Source organism: Poecilia mexicana, unplaced genomic scaffold, assembly GCF_051168715.1.
Source record: "Poecilia mexicana isolate PSO_F unplaced genomic scaffold, ASM5116871v1 scaffold_3, whole genome shotgun sequence".
Taxonomy (NCBI): Eukaryota; Metazoa; Chordata; class Actinopteri; order Cyprinodontiformes; family Poeciliidae; genus Poecilia; species Poecilia mexicana.
Window position 1 is genome coordinate 10186090 of NW_028263372.1, and position 20213 is coordinate 10206302.

The 20213-nt window shown below is 38.9% G+C and overlaps 1 protein-coding gene across 2 annotated transcripts in view; it reads left to right on the forward strand.

Annotated features, from left to right (window-relative positions):
* The window catches only part of LOC106916688 (RNA polymerase II elongation factor ELL-like), a 31622-nt gene extending 12393 nt beyond the window's left edge, over nucleotides 1-19229 (forward strand). For both annotated transcript variants that reach the window (XM_014985143.2, XM_088004140.1), the window contains 10 exons: nucleotides 3512-3639; nucleotides 5693-5856; nucleotides 9347-9585; nucleotides 11645-11769; nucleotides 12127-12229; nucleotides 13477-13951; nucleotides 14804-14855; nucleotides 15826-15997; nucleotides 16118-16162; nucleotides 16678-19229. In XM_014985143.2, the coding sequence (XP_014840629.2) occupies nucleotides 3512-3639; nucleotides 5693-5856; nucleotides 9347-9585; nucleotides 11645-11769; nucleotides 12127-12229; nucleotides 13477-13951; nucleotides 14804-14855; nucleotides 15826-15997; nucleotides 16118-16162; nucleotides 16678-16788 (1614 nt within the window). In that variant the 3' untranslated portion in view covers nucleotides 16789-19229. The remainder of the gene's footprint in view (nucleotides 1-3511; nucleotides 3640-5692; nucleotides 5857-9346; nucleotides 9586-11644; nucleotides 11770-12126; nucleotides 12230-13476; nucleotides 13952-14803; nucleotides 14856-15825; nucleotides 15998-16117; nucleotides 16163-16677) is intronic.
* Nucleotides 19230-20213: the final 984 nt, after the last annotated feature.

Sequence of the window (20213 nt, forward strand, 5' to 3'; positions counted from 1 at the left end):
GCAGCCAGGAAAACTCCAGATGTTGCATCAAAAATTTCAAATGATGTGAATTTACAGCCTAGAATTAAATTAACCAAACCGACAAATCAGATGATATGATTAAAGGTTAGACGATCAAAGGGTTTGATTCTTTTTTTTTTTTTTTGCAGTTTTATGGAAAACGGCAGAGTTTGGTTTTTCTAAGGTTTCTGTTTCTCAGACATGTGTTCAAGTTCTTCATGTCAGGCTTGAGACGTTTGGTCCACCTGTGTTATTACGTTAAACACATCACACTGTATCAGTTTAAAAGTGTGAAAACCACATTGATGAATGAATAGCAGAGCAGATGCACATTACATTATGGACAAAACTTTCTACTTCCAAAAAGAAAAAGGCTCACTAGCAGAAGTTTGGTTTAGCATTTAAAACATGTTGGAACGCTTGTCAGATTCTCCCTTCTCTTGCTTTGGAAACGTTCCCTTTGGCTTCCCGGTCCTTCATTAAGTTCCTTAAATAGACCCCAGCTATGGATTTTACCATTTCATTTTCTCAGTGCGCTGCTCATTTAAAGATTAGAAGTAACCCGCAGATTCTCTGAATATTTTTAACTTGAAAGAAATTCCATAAATGTTTCATCGTTCATGGTGAGTTAAGTGCAGAAACCGCCAGGTTCTTCTTTTTCAGACCTCCTCTTTGGGTTATAGGGATTGCTGTGTGTGTGTATGCGTCTTCTCGGGGAGCATGCTCCACTCTGGTGTGGGCCCCGGTTGCTGGGAATTCAGAGTGCTTGTTGTAGTTCCCACAGCAGGAGTGAAGAAATATGGCAGCGGAGGCCGTATGAGCAGTCGCCAGAAGATAAATGCCAGCCAGTGCTTCTTTGTGCGGTTCACGGCAGGACACTCGGAGCTGCAGGGATCCTGGGACGCCACACACAACAATGCAGTGAACACAGAACATGAATTATTGAATGTTGCTGCAGGAACTTCTTATAACATTCAGGTTATTTACCTAGCAGCAGGTTTCTGTCCACAGGCAACGCAATGGACAACACCTTACGCTGCTAACCAGCAGAATTAAGTGAAGTCGACCAACCTGCTTGGAAAGCTCAATTTTTGAGTTATTGTCCCTTTCAAATCGAATTACATTCTGTTATCTTTTATCACATTATAACTTTAACTTGTTTTGATGTGGCACACCAGTACAAAGCAGTTCAAAACTGCAAAATTGTGAAAGTAGTTTTTAAAATAAATGATAAAACATGGTGTTGCTCAGAGAATAAAGCATAGACTCAATAGATCTGCCCTTAAGGGTCAGGCATGTTGATACCCGAACTAGATTTATTTTTTTCAATATCGGGATCAATACACATATTAATATGCATTTATACTTCCGACATTCACACACTTGAAATCCGAGCAAAGTAGGTTCTAGAAAAGGGGCTGCATGGTGCCACGTAAACATTGCTAGTGTAAAACCTTTATAATCACACGGAGCCATTTTGAAAGTCAACGCCTTATACAGGCTGCTTTCGTATACAAATGGCTTTTGGTTTTTGCTGTTTACCGAGCTGCACGCCGTACATTGGCCACAGCCAAACGTGATGAGCTCTCCCTGCATCTGAAGTCTGACCGGTCCGCTCTAACATGAGACACATCTGACCCTACGAAGTTTTATACTTTGTGGGAATCAGTCTGTCTTCTGCAGATAAACGATGCCGAACTGAGCTGTTAACCTTTTAGACTTTAAATGCACACGTCACTCGGAGGCTGTCCGAAGGCCAAGCCACTATACAGTCACATGGACACGTTTATTTTTTTAAGAAACTGAGATCAACCTGAGCTGCCTGTAGCCCTGGAGCTCAGTTTGGATGGATTCCTGTGGTGACAGCCTGCTTGTAAAGACATGTGCTGCGAGCTGATAAGAAAATAGGAGGCAACGTCCCTGTTGCTTCGCTGCAAACTAGTGACAAAATGTCAAAGGTGATCCTTATAGGCAAATTCTGCATGTGTGGAGCTAAAACGTTGTTTTTTTTGTGTCCTTTATGGCTTTGCATTATTATTCGAGTCATCCTTTTCAAGACGGCATTGTTTGTTGGCACAACTCCAGAGCTTATGCGCTGCATTTACATTCAGAGGAATGGATATTTGCATGCTTTAAAACGAAGCGCAGAGGCAGCAGGCTCTGTTTTCAAATGTCCAGCATCAACAAGTTCACGCAGAGAATCATTTTTATTTTCAAATGTCGCCATTTATGACATGATGAGAAAACAAAAAGAGAAAAAGAGAATCAGCCGCAAAACCCGTTGCGTGTTCAGATTTGAATTTACTATGAATTTTGTCTCGTCTGCAGCAGGATAAAAATTGTACATATACATTTCCTCTATTTGATTAAACTTGCTGCAGTGATTCCTGTTCATTGTAGCCCTTCACTGTAAACTAATCAATATCAGAGCCAAGAGGGTTTTTTTAATGTTTTTACTCTTTTTGCTATCAAATGTTTCTCTGGACATCCAGGAGACGAATCAATAAGCTTTAGTTTGTCTCCTGGATGTTTTGAGATTCTTTTGTGTAGCTTTTCAGAAATTTTCCTTGTATTTTATTTTATTTATTTTTGTAAATGCCTAATCCTGCTGAGTCAGGCCTCCTTTCAGCTCTCGTCATAAACGTTTGTCTGGTCAGTTGCTGCATGTTTGCAGACCAGAACGTGCGTGGTGCACGTTCTGGTCTTGCAGTGGTTGCTCCGGCCTCCACCGAGTTTGGCAGGAAATCTGAATGATGCTTCAGCAGAGCATGCTGGATGGACCATTTATTTGAAATATTTGTGTAAATATTGATAATACTTTTTGCTCAAGGTTATCGTACTGCAAAAAAATCTCTTGCCGACCAATTCCTGTTGTAGACAGAAAACACAGCTTTTCTTCCCAGATGCTTCGGTTTTCATGTTGGTCTTTCTGCTGACGCTGTGATGTTCTAGTGTCTCTCCAGGGTGTGCCAGAAATCTCATCTGTAGTACCTTTGACGCCTGGGAAAGATTCCTAATATTTGAACTTTGAATCAACATCTTATGAATACTGTTTGCCCAACTGAGACAGAGTAAGCCTCTGTATCCCTTTGACCTGTTCAGCGCTTCACTGCTTTTTGATTTATTAAACACAAGAACAGAGAAGACCAGAATAAGCCTCTGTTTTTTTGTTGTTGTTGGTTTTACATTAACTTTTCTCTTCTTGGACTATACCAAGAGAGTATTTTTGCCTCAGGCCATCCAAAAGTGAAAATAGGAAGAGATTTATGTTGATTGCAAAAACCTTGACTTGTTCAGCCCTGTGTTTCTTGGCTACGTTGCATTTGGCTGCAGAGTCTGTGGAGATAATTGCTTTTTCTTGTGCAATATGTCAACAGTTTTGAAAGGCAATAAAAGACGCATTAATTCTTGATCGAGTTGACGAGTTCAAGGTATTGGCTGGATCCGATGCGTGCACTTTTAGAGCAATCTTTAACTTTTTTTCTCCCCCACCTTACTGTTTTCCTCACAGTACTTCAAGATCCCAACTCCAACACCAGAGACACCTTCTGCTCTGCGCATCTTCTCCTTCTACCTGTCCAGTGACAGCAAAGACCAGCCTCAAGCCAGCTTTGACTGCATCCATCAGTACATCTCCAGGTACGGAGGGAATTGGCTCCGGGCTGTTTTCACCAGAAACCAGCTCGATGTTGGTTTCTGGTTTAATCTAAGAAGTTCCAGGATCTTGATTCAGATTTTGAGATTGGTTTGTTTTTCCACAAACAAAAAAAAAAAAGTAAAAAAATATATATTTTAGTAGATGTTGTAATTTTGCATCCAACAGAAAATGGAGGAAATCCATGCATCAAAATATTTTCTCCTCGCATAATCCAACTTTTAATAAACTCCTGAGAAGTTGGTTAGTTTTTTAACAGTTTATGCACTAAATCTAGTGTGTGTTCATAGTTTTGATTCCTTTAATGAGCAGAAATAAAATGGGATTTTTCAGCACATTTACCAGCCAAATCAGAGATCAGAGCTAATCAAATCAAAGATGGCCGCTTCTGATATCGAGCTATTTGATTGATGCAGCTCTGATTTTCATTTTTGTAAAATGCAGATCAGCATAATCTACTCCCCACCTGCCCCATCACAAGGGATGCCAAATTCTCTATATTTGTTCTGGATAGATCCTTTCATTACTCAAACCTGAGACAGTTTTTTGTTTTGTTTTGGGGTTTTTTGTGGAGACTAGGCAGCTTGAATGGTAACCTCTTGTGAAATTACAGGAAAAAAACTGAAACAAAAAACCATAACCTGCTCTTGTTACTTTTAGTTAAAAAGCAACAAGTTTTTCCTACTGCTTCAAAGAAACAATATTTTGTTTGTTTTATTGTCATTTTTCCTGTTATGCTCATTTTAAAGTAGCTCTTAGAGTCATGTTAATGAAAGCTGTCCTTTCCTCCCAAAAAAGTTTTGGTGGAAAAATGTAAAGATCACATTCAGATGTTTTCAGTGAGAGGCTGGGATATTCTCTGGCGAAAAATCGTAAATCTGCAAGAAAAAGAATTACAGTTTCCCATAACAAGCACATACATTCCTGATGTTAAAACCTGGATGTTCTCTGACATTGCAAAGTCAGACTTTGTAAGAAAAAAACTCTTAAATTTATCAGTTAAAAGTCACCTGGGAGATTTAGCTGTTGTCACAGACAGAGAACTAGACTGCACCTCAAAATATCTGGATGCATTTCCCCTAAATTTACCACCTGCATGTTGAAGGACTTTTTTTGTCACAAATGTCTGACTTTATAATCTCAGTGAACCTCTACATTTTTTCCTGCAAATGTCTGACTTTATGATGTCAGAAAACATCTTTGTTTAATGTCGTAAACTTATGCCTTTAGCCACGAACGTTTTTTATTTTGTCCTTGAAAATGTACAATGTTTTGACATCAGAGAATAACAGTGTCTTTCTTTTCAAAATGTGAAATCAACCTGCAGCATTTTGGCAGAAATATACTCCTCCATATCCAATGCTTTTTTTTTTTTTCTTTTCTTTTAATTGCAATGACCGCTGGTCGTACTCCGGTACTTTCTCTGGTTTATCAATTGAAAGGATTTTATACTTTGGGAGTCAGTATGACGGGAGGCGTGGTGGTTTTGAAACTGTGACTTTATGAAACCTTGTTACATGGTCCATGCCTTGTGGGAACAGTTCCAACCACAGCGCTTCAGTATCTTGGAGTTGAGTTAGTTAAATTCAACATAAACACACACACAGGACACAGACAATCATGCATGGACACACTCTCACCTAAGTGTGACTTGGAATTACCGGTTAAGCTAACTTGCATGTTTTTCGGATGGAGGAAGCCAGAGTACCCAGAGAGAATCTAGGGTTCCATTGAGAGAACATCATGGTTCTTTTTAAGATGAAAATAAACTTTGACAGTTCCACAAATCTTCCATTCGGTGCTCATATGAACAGGTTCGCTGAACAAACTCTTTACCTCTAAGTCGATCTCTGTTGTGCAAGTCGGAGCCAAAGTAATCCCTGCAGTTTTCCGTCGGTTCTGCACTGCCATGAACCGGACTAAATCCAGCCTCTGACATAACGTACAGCCATACTGTCTGGGAAAATCTCTCGTATCAGGCTACACGAACACGAGGAGAAATCCTGCTCTTTTTGTTTTTTCCTTCCCGCTCCATAGCGACGGCCGCGAGCAGCTGGAGGGCCAAGGCAGCATCCAGGACAAGATCACCGTGTGCGCCACCGACGACTCCTACCAGATGACCCGCGAGAGAATGTCTCAGATGGAGAAGGACAGCTGGAGCCGCTCGGCCATCGAGATCAAACCCGGAGCCACGCAGCCCAGTAAGATTAGACCGAAGAGTCGCGTGTGACGGGAAAATGTTGTACATGAAAGCATCTCTCTGTGGAGTGGGCAGAAACCTCGAACACATTGGCTTTGTGTACAATGGTCCATTATAAAATCAAAAATGGCAAACTAAGTAGCGCCAATAAAAATAATGAAAAAAAAATCTGTTGGAATATTTTTGTAGATTGAACTGCTTAGATCATTGCTCGAAGCTGAAAAACAGGCGTTTTTCCTCTTGCGATGAGTAATGGAACCAGATGTGCAGGCTGGCCCGTTGCTTATAAAAGTCGCGTCTGCAATAATTTTGTTGGATTCGGCTTTTCAGCCTTAGTGTCTAACAATCTAGTGGTTCAGAACCAGTTGTCTTCATTGAGAGCAGGGTATTATGTTAATGTTTGTGACTCAAACGTATATAGTTAAAAAAAAAAATCAAACAAATACTCCGTCTCTGCTGTCTGTTTGCTGATTTTCAATATATTTTTGCTGCAAATTCTTTGTTAAACCGTTAAAATGGAAATAATGCAGTATCATGATTGCCTGAAAGGGACTTGTGGACGTTAAGGGTGACCTATTATGCTTCTTTGAACAGGTTAGGATAAGTCTATGGGCTATGCAAAACATTAACTACATTTTTTGTTGCACAGAAAATAATTTAATAGATAATGAGATTTTACTCTGCTCAGCTCTGCCTTTGTTGAACTCCTTTCAGAACAAGCTGGTTTAGGGCCTCTGTCACTTTAAATCCAAATCAGCTGCTGCTGGCAACTCAACGTTTACACTTGAACGTAAAAATGACTGCAACTATACAACCGTACTTCTTTGAAAAGCAGAAGTAGAGCCTCCTTCACATCCAACAAGGTTTCTGGATGGTAAGACAACAAGAAAACACTTGACTTTTCCAGCAGCCATTGTATAGTGCATACAGCAGTAAAACAAGCTGGCCGAATGTGCTGGAGCTTGACTTGGGTTGCTAGGTGACGGTGCGGTGTGATTCAACAATCGAGAGGTTTTAGAAACGGCTCATTTTCCACACACTGAAAACATTAACTGATTGTCAAAAAACTGCTGGGTGTTTTTTATTTTTAGTTTTTTAAAGAGCTTTGAATATTTTTTGAATTAGTTGAGAACCAAACGGAACTATAAAACATCCAAAATGTGAACTTTCCATCATAATTTCTCTCTAAATAAAAGGCAAGTGAAGTGTTTTCCACGCCACATGACCAGAATCCAATTTTTCTGCACTTTTCTTTTTTCTTTCTTCAGTCGTGGAAGCCAAGGTTACCTTGCACCTCTTTAATCTTCAGAGAAAATAAACTGAACAGCTACACTCTGTGCTTCATTGTTTGCCTCTGCTCCAGCCCTTGCCGTAGTTATGCAATCATTTTCTTCGGCCCACTTCTGGACCCCGACGTCCAGGCCGGAGCTCCAGCTGGTGTGGACCAATATCAGACTCCGTAAATTGTGTAACGTGAGCTCTTCAGCTCGAGATAGGAAAGCAAGTTTGTAGTGGATGGCCAATTTAAGTTACTTTCTGAACACTGCTCTGACTCTCAAAGCATTTTCCACCTGCAGAAACGCATAAAACACAACAAACCTACATCTGACTCACATTTAGTCACAGAGTTAATTTGCAATATTTCAGTAACTCTTCAATTGTCTGCACATTTGGTCACACCTCAAATTTATCTGACTGAACAACACAAAGCAGAGGTGGAAGGAAAATTGCTTTGAGGATAGAAAAAAAAGAAGAAAAATGTAGCCCTCTTTACTCCAATACCCCTAAATGCAACGCAGTGCAACCGATTACCTTTGGTTGTTTTGTATACAAAGTAGAAGTGCACCAATAATTCGGGTGCTTTATCGCTATGTTTAGCGACTTTCCAGATCAAAAAAAAAAAAAAAAAAAAAATCGGTATCACCGAAAATTGGAATTGGCAGGTAAAGATTTTTAAATACCAGTGAGTGATCAGAAGTTTGCGCCTGAGAGGAAATGCAGCTGTTTTTGAAGGCTTTGGAGGTTTACTGGGCAACAGGTCAGGCAGAACGTCGAGGAGAATCTCAAAGCGGGGTTAGGTTTTCAGTAGTGCTGAAGCGATTAATCGTGATGACTCCATTACAGAAATAACTGTCAACTAATTTAGTCATTGATTAACTGGAACATACACACTCAAATAAAAAGCAATCTACTGAAACAACACAGTCAGAGCAGCGATTAAACCAAAACTACAAAAAATATACATACTTTGTATTTCTAATACAAAAGGCTTACATGGTTTAATCTAAACATCTGTTGAATGTGGCAATGTTTTTATCCAATAAACCTTCACCTCATCGTTAGCCACTCATATTTACATGAAACCCACACCAGCAGATGACGCATAAAGCAGAAAGGTTCAGGATGATAAAGTGGTAATATAACCTGAGGCAGACACACTTCAGTGGTTGAACAGAAACCTCGCTTTTCCTGAACCTCTCTCCCCGCTCCGACCTTTAAAGCTCAGATTAACCTGCAGCAGGATTAGCATAGAGAGAAGACGGCTTTCACGGCTCAAACGTGCCCGGTCTGCCTGGAAAAAAAAAAGAAAGTACACAAAAATCAATTATATACAGAGTCTACACACATCCTTAAGTCTTAATTCTTGGATCTAAATTTTAGCACTTAAAATGTCTTAAAATTATTTTAAAGAGTAAGTTGACTTAAATGCAGGTCTTACATTTTGTTGTGGCGGGACTGTTTAATCTTTCATATTTTCATATAGATAGGATTCTGACAGGCAAAACATGAGCAGCACACAGATGTTTTCCTTGCGCCTCAATCAAGGCAATACAGGCTACCGGTAATTAGCTGCTAACAGCTAGCTAGCTTTTTTTGCATCTATCGTGATGCAAAGTTATCGCCCTTTGCCCGGACGACATTCGTCTTTGGCACTACAGAGGTTAACACTGTAGAGAGTCATGTTTTCACCTTCCTAAAATAACGGCCTAACATATTTTATGCCAAAAGTGTCTGTAAAAAAAAAAAAAAAGAATAAATTACCACCTCTTTTTACCAAATGATTATACAGACAAAAAAAAATCAGTTCTGACAAAAAAAAAAGATGTAGGCCATTAATTTAGGAAGGTGACAATGTGACTGCAGTCTTAACTGCAGTGCCAAGTTTGTGTGAAACACAAATCTGCTGCCAAGAGCCACAGACCCCAGAAATGTCAGAGTTTTTGCTTCACTTGATTGTAATGCAGCATCATTCCCAAAACATTCCCAAGATTGTTTTTATTTTTTGTATTGAATTTAATTAATTGAAATAGGTCTTGAAAAGTCTTAAATTTCATTTGCCTAAACCTGCAGAGAGAAAGTGTTTGCTGTACTCATTTAATTATCTTCTTATGTACAATTAAGAATAATGAAAGCAACACTTCTCCAAGAATCCAATGAGGAGAAATCTCAAATTGACCGCATTTCTTCCTGCAATTTCGGCTCATTCCCAGGTAAAAGCGTCAAATACCAAAAGAGATCCGCTCCTCTGCCTGCTCCTGAAAGCAGCTTCTTCAAGCAGCCGCCCTCCAACCGGAGGAGCTACGGCATGCCGGCCCAGAAGCCCCTGAGGGAACGCATCATCCACCTGCTGGCCCTCAAACCCTACAGGAAACCAGAGCTTCTCCTGTGGCTGGAGAGAGAGCGAGCCGCAGCAAAGGACAAGGCCGAGCTGGGAGCCGTGCTGGACGAGGTGAAAACCACAATCTCTCACACACTGCTAACGGTTCACACAGTTTGAAGTCAACAGCTTTACAACGCATCGACACCCCTTGCAGTTTGAACTCACGTTTTGTCACATTGTAAACTAAAAATATCAATTTATTTCACTGTTCTCGTGTTTTTCTTGTGCTAGACCATCGCAAAGTGGCGCATAGTTGTGCATGTACATTTGTATTTTGAGTTAATAATACGCTTAACAGCAAATAAATCTGCAAATAAAGTCAGATTCCGTCATATACTAACTAATTTTTTCACACAGTCACTTTTCACGTTTTCTCACCAATTTTCATGTGAACTTTGATTGGACCATTCAACACACACACACATGCTTTAAGGCATCCCATGGGAGATCTACTTTCACCTCTAGTCATTTATTTGGGCTCCAATGTTATTTATAAGTGGACTTTAAAACACAAAACACTGCAGGAGGATTTATATGAAGGATCCTGTATTTTCTATAAGATCTATTGCATGAGCTGCTTCATGTTTGTGGCGTTTTGTGTGTTTCTGGGGGAATAATGTGTGTGTCTAAACAGCTGATTTATTAGTTGCAGCCCTCCAGCCTGCATGTAATCCAGAAGGCTGAGTTGTAAAAGTAAAATTACTCTCCGGTTTTACCTGCTCCCTCCATTGTGTTTTTAAATATTATTATAGTCGCTCTTGAGTTTTGTGCACTTTTCCCTGCGCCACCTCTTGGCAGCATTCATTTCAAGCTATTAGTGACCTAGTCCACACTTTCCATTCAAAACACCAAACCAAAACCTTTTATGGGGACTAAATTGTGTATAACAGCTAAAAACTATAAACAAGCATCAAGTCTATCAGACCAGTCTGGATTCTTCCAGCTGTTTTTGATTAATGTGTGTTATTTGTGATTTTTGTTGTTGTTTTTGTTTTTTACTGATCACATTGGTGTCCGTCTTCTGTCGTCCCTCCGCCTGTCAATGCATGTGCTTAGGGGAGTTGTGTAGGTTGTTGTTTCTAATTAGGTCAGTGCTATAATTGCCTCTTCAGAGATCCTGTTTGCTGTTGGGCGGGCCGCCATGTCAGCAGGCATCACAAAGATGGATGTCCTCAGAGAAAGGCAGTCAAATACGAAGCTAAAGAAACTGTAGCAGGGGGACAGCTTAGCTTCTCAACATGGCCGTTTTCATCTGGTTATAGTAACTAGATGCGACTGTGGATCATTTTACTGAGAAAAGATGGTCAAAAATTCATGATTTTTAATGATAGGACTGAAATGATTAATCGTGATGAATCAATTATCGAAATAATTGTCCACTAATTCAGTAATCGATTAATCATTAATTGGAGTACACAGACCCAAAGCAGACTATTTGCTGAAAAAAAAACATTTTCAGAGCTATTAAGTTATTAAACACAAACTGCACAGATTATATATACATTTTGAATTTAAAATTTAAAAAATCATTGACTGTCGATACGTTTTAGCCAAAACTCCTTAAGTAGTAAAGTTTTGTCTTCACCTGAATCAAATTCACTAAAGAAACGCTATATTAGTGCAATAAAATGTTTATTTTCTTTTTTTTAAAAAAGGATTTAAAACATTATTTGAATCTTTTGATGTCCTTCTAATATAAAAAAGCCTTATGTGATTAAATTAAAAATCTGTTGAATTTTTTAAATCCATTTAATTGTCAGAATAATCGATAACTAAAATAATCAGCACAACTGCAGCCTTCGTAATGTATCTAGCTTTTTATAAATAGTCAATAAGTAAACATTTGTCAATCCCAAACCAAATTTTGATTTCACATCCCCTAGTGTAGCCTGTTTATGTATTTTTCTGAATAAAAGACTTGCGAGGCTAAAGAATTTTCCTCATAAATTGTTCTTATCTCGCATAACTTGGCACAGGTTTTGTTTATTTTTCCACACCAACATTTCCTCGCGTCGTCCGTGTGCTTGCCGTTGTTGAGCGCTCTCCTGTATTCTCCAACCCGGATGCAAGACGTCAGATCATCTTCCATGTTGCTCTGCTAACGGCCAGAGTTTCCCCCGTGTTTCAGGTGGCCAGAGTGAATCCCAAAGACAGCAGCTGCCTGCTGAAGGACGACTTCTACAGGCACGTGCAGAGGGACTGGCCGGGCTACAGCGAGGAGGAGAAGCAGCTGGTCAGCAGGCTGCTGTCCAGGTGAGTTAGAGGCCTGGCACCAACGACAAAACAAAAAGCAAAGCGTATGGAGTCACTAAAACTATCAATTATTCTGCAGTGAGAGCATATATATTTCTTACTAAGCAGATGCTATCTTAGCGTGGACTGTTGTTGCTGCCAGGGACCAGCTGTATTTACAGCGCCGTGCTCAGACATGGAGACTTTTTCCTGTGCTTTGAGCTTCAGACAGGTGCTAGCCCCCCCTCCTCCTGTCAGTCTCAATCATTTCTTTATGGAGGGTGATAAATTCGCGTGTTCGGTTCGACATTTTCTGAATTCCACAGACGGCGTGTTTTTATGGCTTTATATATCCTGTTCTCTCTGTGTGTTTAACAGGAAACTTCAGCCCCACATCAGCAATAAATCACGCAACGTTCAAGCACACTTGTCAATACCTGCGACCCCCGAGGACCCAAGCGCAGCGAAAAACCCAGCTGTGGTAAATGGACGTTTTCTTGTCAGTAATCTTTATGTTGGCAGGATTCGGCAGTGGGAGTTTAATTTAAAAATGTTGATTTAAAAATCAGTCAGCTGTTATAGTGGCCCCTTGGAGTTCTGCTGCGTTGTATTTGTCCTCCGATTTGGAGATCGGATCTACGTGGTGTTGAGCTACACAGAAATATAAGAGCAAAGATTTGGGTTATTTAGTTTGTCGTCACACAAAAATGTGGGGCTTCGTTTTCCAAAGTCCTATTTTCATCACATTTTCTCAGAAAGTTATACATAAATATGTTATAATTAAAATGTAGGTGGTTGTTTAAAATACAAAATGTTATTAGTACATTTGAAAATGTCAGTTAGAAATTAAATATTAAATTTGCAATTTAGCTGTGCTAAATACTTAGTTAGCAAGCTAAGTGTAGTTAGCAAATTAAATATGAGACAACAAACTAATTAATTAACTTGCAAAGTACTTAGACCAGTCCTAAATTTATCTTAGCTAACTAGCTAACTAAATATTTAGTTAGCAAGCTAAATGTTTGGCAAAATAAATATTTAGCTTGTCAAGTATTTAGCTCAGACCTAAGTTTAGTTTATCCTGCCAATGTAGCTTGCTAACTAAATATTTAGCTTGCAGCTAAATATTTAATCTGGAGCTAAATACTTAGTTTTCAAACTAAATATTTAATTTGCAGACTAAATAAAACGGTACATTTGATTTGTTGCACAGTCCTACCTGAAATCTTAATGTCATTTTACATGAGCAGCTGCCATATTGGATGCTGAACTTGGGTTGGCTCGAAGACCTCCGACTTTTCCCGTCGGTATTCCGACTCTTTGTTTGTAATTGTTTTCCAAGTACTCATCATGTAAGTCATCATTAAACTAACACAAGTCGCAGTTGGGGGAAAAGATCTTATTACTTCACAGCATTAACATTAACAGAATAAGAGTTAACAGGAAACACACCATTCGTGTTTCTGTGACGCATCAAGTTTAAAAGTTTCAATGACGGTTTTCACTGAAATGCTGCAGTACACGGGTTCCCTTTAATACTCTATTACTAAACAAACGTGACTTGTTAAACACACATGTTTCTTATTTTGTTTGGTAATGTAATTCAGAGCATTGGAGATGTTGTAGCGACATTTTGTATGTAGGATTGAAGGATTTTTCTGAGAATGTTTTAGATGCAATTATTATCTCTGTTCTGTTTTTCCATTTGCTCCCCTTTTCTTCCCCTAGAAACGTCCTGTTCCCCTGGACTCACAGGAAAGACTGGCTGCGAAGAGGCAAAAACTTACAGACCAAAGGTTACACCAGTCTGCGGCAAAAGGACTCACAAACACTAAAGGAGCACATGATAATGCAACTGTGACCTTCGACCCCAGTCTCCTCTCCGTTGCTGAACCTCAGCGGATCGGTGGCATCCCTGGTGACCCCAGCAGCCTAACTGTGGCCCACAGTGGATTTCCTTTCGAGCACGGCCCGGCTGACGGACATATTTCTGAGAAAAGAGAGCAGGACACTAACGTTAACAAGCTGAAAACGTCACAGGGTGACTCTGATTGCACTCAGCAGCAACTCCACAACAGCCAGCACAGAAAGAAGAAATCCAAAAAGCACAAAGAAAAAGAGCGGGAAAGGTTAAAAAGTGACAAAGGAGCCGAATGGTTGCAGTCGAGTCCTGATCTCAAGCAGAACACAGAGAAACTTGACAGTAAGGCCTCTTTCTCTTCTTCTGCTTGATTTTTTTTTCTCCATATGTTTTCCTTAAGCCCGTTTACCTTATTTGTATTTTTGGCCATCTTTGTTTGCATGCAGTATTCTTTTAATTTTGGTTGAGTCCACTTGCAGAGTTAATTGTTCTTTAGAATTTAAAGCTTATTGAGATTTTTGAATGTGTTCTTATATCATTATGCCTTTACCATTACATTACTTAAAAATGGTCTCAAAACAATATCATTGTTTATCGTGATAATTTCTGGGACAATTTATCGTCTAGCAAAATGTGTTATTGTGACAGGCCTTCTCCCTATTAATGTTCTGTGATTTACATTAGTTTTATTTATCTTTTTATCATTCTGGGATAGGGCACCAAAACTGACTCCAGCCCAGGCGCCCTTAATCTTTTAAATCCGGCCCTGGTCAGAGCTGTTGTTGCTGCACCTAACATATGAGTTTAACCACAGACCCTGACAACAGATGACCAGAGGGAGGACTTTAGGCTGCTCTGAGGTTATCTGGCAGCATTGGTGTGTTTCTGCTGTATTATCTTTTGAGCGTGGCAGTATTTGCTCCCGTGAGCCAGCCCCTCATGAGTCTTCGCTGTCTTCTGTGGCTGAGTGACTCAGAAACAGCTCCAGTGGAGCGCGGGGTCCCCCGACACCCAGGAGCTTTTAGCCCATCTGGACCGACCGAGACGTGTGGCACAAGCACCCTCACGCTCTGCGGTTCTCAGGGAAACCAAAACGCAGAGCTTAGTGTTCGGACGACAGCCGAGCCTTGTCGATGATTGCACTGACTCATCTGCAGTTGATTGAATTTTCTTAATCTCGTGTGTTTGCTGCAGATCCTGACATCACAAGTGCTGCGGCCTCCGAGGAGAAGCCGGATTACGTGCTGTGAGTGTAAACAGGATGTAAAGTAACTGATCTGTGTGCCGTCTCTGCTGGTAAATGTTGTTTTCCACTGACATTAACTGGACAAAAAACAGATATTATTAATGGAAGTTTTTTTTTTTCTTTGTGATGAGTCATAAGCTTATCGTGGAATTTTTCATGACTGTCTTGCTGCCATCTTGTGGCAAACTAATGAACTGCAGGAGAAGAAACGCAGATCTGAGGAACAACTTTAGAAAACAGAAACAGTTCTTGACATCTAAGGCTTTGTACACACATAGCCAGGTCTTTATAAAAGAAAAATCTGTGTCATATTATTAACAAAAGTAATATCACACACCAGCGATCAATTTCAGGAAAGTTTTCATCCACATGAACTCACACAGAAACGCCTTTCTGAAGCTTGTTGTAAACATGCCAAACACATAGGGGGCAGTGTAGTGCACAGCTATTACCCGTCAGCCAATCAGATTGCTTCAAAACAACCGCAACTTACTGTTAGGAATTAAACATGTTGCCAGAAAGTTCATTTGTGTAGAGATATAAGAAGGTACTTTTAAATAAATTATTAGAATAAAATGTTAATAAAACTCAAGACGATGTTGATTGGGAATTGTGTCCCAGCATAATGGCGCATTATTTGTCGCAAACTGTAATGCATGAGATCCTCACTCTCTGTTTTTCCATGTTCATGCAAACACAATTACAGAGTTTTCTGAGATCTCCAATTTGGTGAAAGTTTTTATAAGTAATTGTTTTTAGTTGTATAAAACAGATATTTTGTGTGGATTTTAGGCCAAAATGCAAAGAAATGTATCAGTTTTCCAAATTACCTGGCTACTTGTGGACTAGGCCTAAGATTAAAATATAAACAAAGTAACTTTTGAAGCTCCTTTATTCCTTAAAACTTCCACATCCATGCTGCCATTTTCACCTCACAGAGTGTGCTTTGGGTTTTGTGTTGTCGCTGCAGGGCGTACAGCCCCATCTCAAGTTTGGAGCAACGGCAGCGATATCAGGAGGATTTCTGCACAGAGTACGACGAGTACAAAGACCTTCACTCCCGGATCGCTGCCATAACTCACATGTTTGTTCAGCTGGGCTCCAAGATCAAGACTCTGTCTCCTGGCACACAGGAATATAAGGTACATATCTACAGCTTATCAGAAACAAGGCCTGCAGTATGAAGAGAGATGTGATGTTTTGTACAATCTTAATCAACTGCAATAAATTGGCAATTCCTTTTTTTTTTTTTTTTTGTTTAGACTATGGAAGACCAAATACTGGAAAAGTACAGCAAGTTTCGGAAGGTAACGGCGCTTAAGTGTTTAGGTTTATGTTGGACTTGTAAATTTCTTGTTGCTCTACTTTTGTAAAAATCTTTTTCTAGCAAATTTCTAAATGTTACATCTTAGTAAGCTTTGAAAATGTGCAACTTTTATCAGTAAGATGACAGACCAAGACAAATTATTTGCAATATTTGTGCTTATGTATGACGGTAAATGTGGCTTTGGGTTACTCACCAAATCAAACATAGACCATAATTTCACATGGAGTCAAGCTGAAGCAGCAGTGCAGTAGAAGTAGGAAATACTGCCATCTGCAGGTGGGAGTTAGCACTCATTTAAAATCATTGTTTTTGACCCATTTTGTTGAACATTTCCAATAGACTCACAATTATACATTAGAATGAAAAGGTGCAGCAATATGTAGATTTTGCAACTGTGGAATTGCAAAAACATGGAGGGGACCGATTGATGTAAGTGTGTGTTTTCTGTGTAGATTTGTACGAAATGTCCTGACTCGCCGTCTCCATTCTCCACAGAAGTTTCCAGACTACAGGGAGGAAAAGAAGCGCTGCGAGTATCTTCATGAAAAACTGTCGTACATCAAACAGCTCATCATCGACTACGATCTCTCCAAGCCCTCTTCATAGCATTTGTTTGCTTCTTTTTTTGTTTCTTTTAAACCATCAGCTTTGCATACCCAACCTGAGTGTCAAAGCATTTATACCAGTGACATAAACAGCTTTGAAAGGAGACTTCAGCTTTTTCCACACACTTTTACTAAAGCCTCAGACGATTCTCCCGAGTTCTCATAATACAACTGAGCGAAAAATCACTGGAAGGTATTTGGTTGGAATTTTTTTCAATGTAGTTTTTGACCTTAACTTATTTACTTTGCTTTCTTTTTTGACACTTGTGAAATCATTCCTTTTATATTTCCTTATACAACTTCTGTTTTTTTTGTGTGCTTTTCGTTCTCCTAAACTTGTCTAATTGCAGTGGAAGTCATGCTTTGAGAAATAACCTTGTCTGGAGTACATGGGAGAAGCAGCCCACATGTGAACATAAATGAATCAACTTCATTCATTGCTCACAGCTTTTTAAAAGTTTTTTTTCTTTTTATTTTATTTTAGTCATAACGGTGAGTCATGGTGTGCCGGACTTTTTCACACTTTGTTACAACGGCGAACTTTGACGTATTTTATTGGCATGATCTGCCACAAAGCCATGTATAATTGCGAAATGGGAGGAAAAAGGACACATAGTGTATTTTTTTAAACAAATACAGTGAAAACTCTTAAGCTGATGAAAAGCATTCCCGCAGCATAATCCTGCCACTGTCATGTCTTAAGGTTGTGCAGACTAATGCTCAGTGTTGGTTCTCTTTGTTTTGTATTTAGTCTCTTTTGGACCAGACCTTTGTAGCAAAGTCTGACCAGAAATTTCAACAAAGGCTTTCTTTCTACCTATTAAGGCTATTTTATATTGCTCAGCATGATTTTTTTTATTATTACTATTCCACTTCGTCCTGCTTTAAACTCCCCCTATAATGTTCTTAATGATGCTGTTTGGTCACAACTTCTTTTGTCTGACAAACCTTTGAGGCCTTCACTCAACAGCTAGAGTAGATTTTGCTTTCTAGAAAAGTGACTTTTAGAGATGTTTGTTTGCACTGGAGTTTATTTATGGAGGGCAGACCACGTTTCCAAGCCACCTTTGTCAGATTTTATTTCCATAAAGATTCTATAAAATATGTTACATTACGCTACGTTACATTGCGTTGTTTCTGTTTAAATCCCAATGAAATACATAGAGGATTGTGATTGCAGTGACACAAAATGGGAAAAGGTTTCACGTTTGTAAAGCCAGACTTATAACCAAACTGGATTTATCTTTTTGACAAGATTAAAATGACAAAATGACAAAATGTCATTTTCCATTTTATTTAGATTCCCTTTGAAGAGAACAGAAAGGGTTCGGTCGATTCACTGTAACCGACATCCGTGTTGTCTCCGAAATGCACTTAAGTACAAAGTATTTATTAACCGCATTCCTCCCGTCTCTGGAACATCTGGTTGTAAACGGACCAAAATGCCTAAACTAGCACATCTGCTGAAGTATTTTAACCTAGACAAGAAAAAAAAACTTCCATTTCTTTCTTTAATTTTTTTTCTTTTGCATTAAACTACTGACGTATTTATTTTAAACCTATTTATCTCTGTCCTGTGACGTTAGTCATCTGAGCTTTGAAATCAAAGTGTTGGTAGGCATGCAGCCAGGGAAATGACGTGGGGAAAGATTGAAGAGCATCATCTCATTTATTCCCGTCCTTGGATTCTCTTGCTTCTCTGGCCTTTTACGGATTGCGTATTGATTCCACAATGATCCCTGCACAGCAGATTCATATAGCCTTCATTTTTTTTGTTTTTTGTTTTTTTCTTCCCAAGACGGAATCCGTTTTGGTAGCAGTCACTCACTATTCTTGCACTTTTTTTAACCGACTGTCATCAAGTTGTCAGCGACAAAGAAGCCTTAATGTGAAACGTTTGTACGTCGAGGTTTTCAGACTGCCAATATGACGAAGAAGAAGAAGAGGTCATTATACACACACGTATCAGTCTGCCTTATTTTACCAGCAACACTTTATTAGGGTTTATTAGGTACTAACAAAATAGTAATAGTCAGTAGTTCATTTGGACATGAGAAACTACCGTCCTCATCCGTTTCATTCATATCCCCTCTGGTACTCATGAGTCCTCATAAATAAAGTAGATATTTAAGTATTTATCATCAGGATCAATGTTATGTTTCATAAATGTGTTTTCATGACCATTGATGCAATATGTGTATGTATATACATATATATATTTGTTTGTTTTTCTGAAGCATTAATGTAAAACCCCCATAATGATTTTTCCCCCTCATTCTGGACAAGTGTTGATCATTTTCAGGGGACCAGTGTGAGCTGCACAGGTGCTGGAAGAAGAGCCTGTCTGAGGAATCGGAGGAGAGACTTTGTGCATTTACCAATGTTTACCTTCTATTGTTCTGGTATGAAAATTTCAAAAATAAAATTTTTAAAAATTTAAAAGTCCTAATTGCCGTAAGTCTTTTACTTGTCCTTTAAGTTTGAGACATGAGTTTGTCTTCTATTCATCTTGAATAATGTCAGCGTTTCTTTTGCTGTCACTGGAACGTCATCACACTCTCACACACTTACTAAATTTTACAGTGACCAATTAAACATGTCTGAATGTCTGGATGTTGTACATCTGTGTGTGATTTGAACCATTTGAAGTGGGAATAATGTCTGAATTTATTGCATTTTCAAATATTTTACAAGAAGCTTTGACAGGGAGTTTCACCAGTTGTAATTGTAAAGTTATATATATAAAAAATAAAATGTTGAATAACTTAAAAACTACTGCTCACATTTCCATTCACTGAGGTTGAACTAAATTTCAGTTTCTGCTTATGCACACCTGGTAGACATACCTCAAATGACCAAATAAAAAGTGGTTCTAGTATTGACATAAGGCTTGAATAAAACTATATTTTTACATGCAAGACTGTTGTTAAAACCATGTATTACTATTATTCCACTTGATAAATATGCATTACGTGTCTAAATGACAAAACATTATTGAAAAGTGAATTTTTTGTTGTTAGGAAAGAATTGGAAAAAGTAAATGCGTACTTTTTATTTTATTTCATTGTTTTTTTTTACTGTGTTTATCAAATACAATAATTTTTTAGGTGACTCTTTTGGCCAAATGATCCGAATTTTCAAAACGAATCAAAATTCCCATCTCTAAATTCAGCTTCAGAAATGCATTTTACGGCTCAAAATAGTAAACATTATCATCCGGGTGCGCAGGCTCGGTCATAAATAGGCACGTGACTTCTGCTTGTCCTGGGTTGTCATGACAACTGCCTGACGGCGCTATTCAGGGAAGTTTCCAAAAACAAAGGTAAAACTCATATAAAGACATTATATTATTTATATAATGACAAACAGCTTCAAGCCTAGTCATGCTATTATCACCGACCTAACCGTTCCTATGATGTTCGAAGT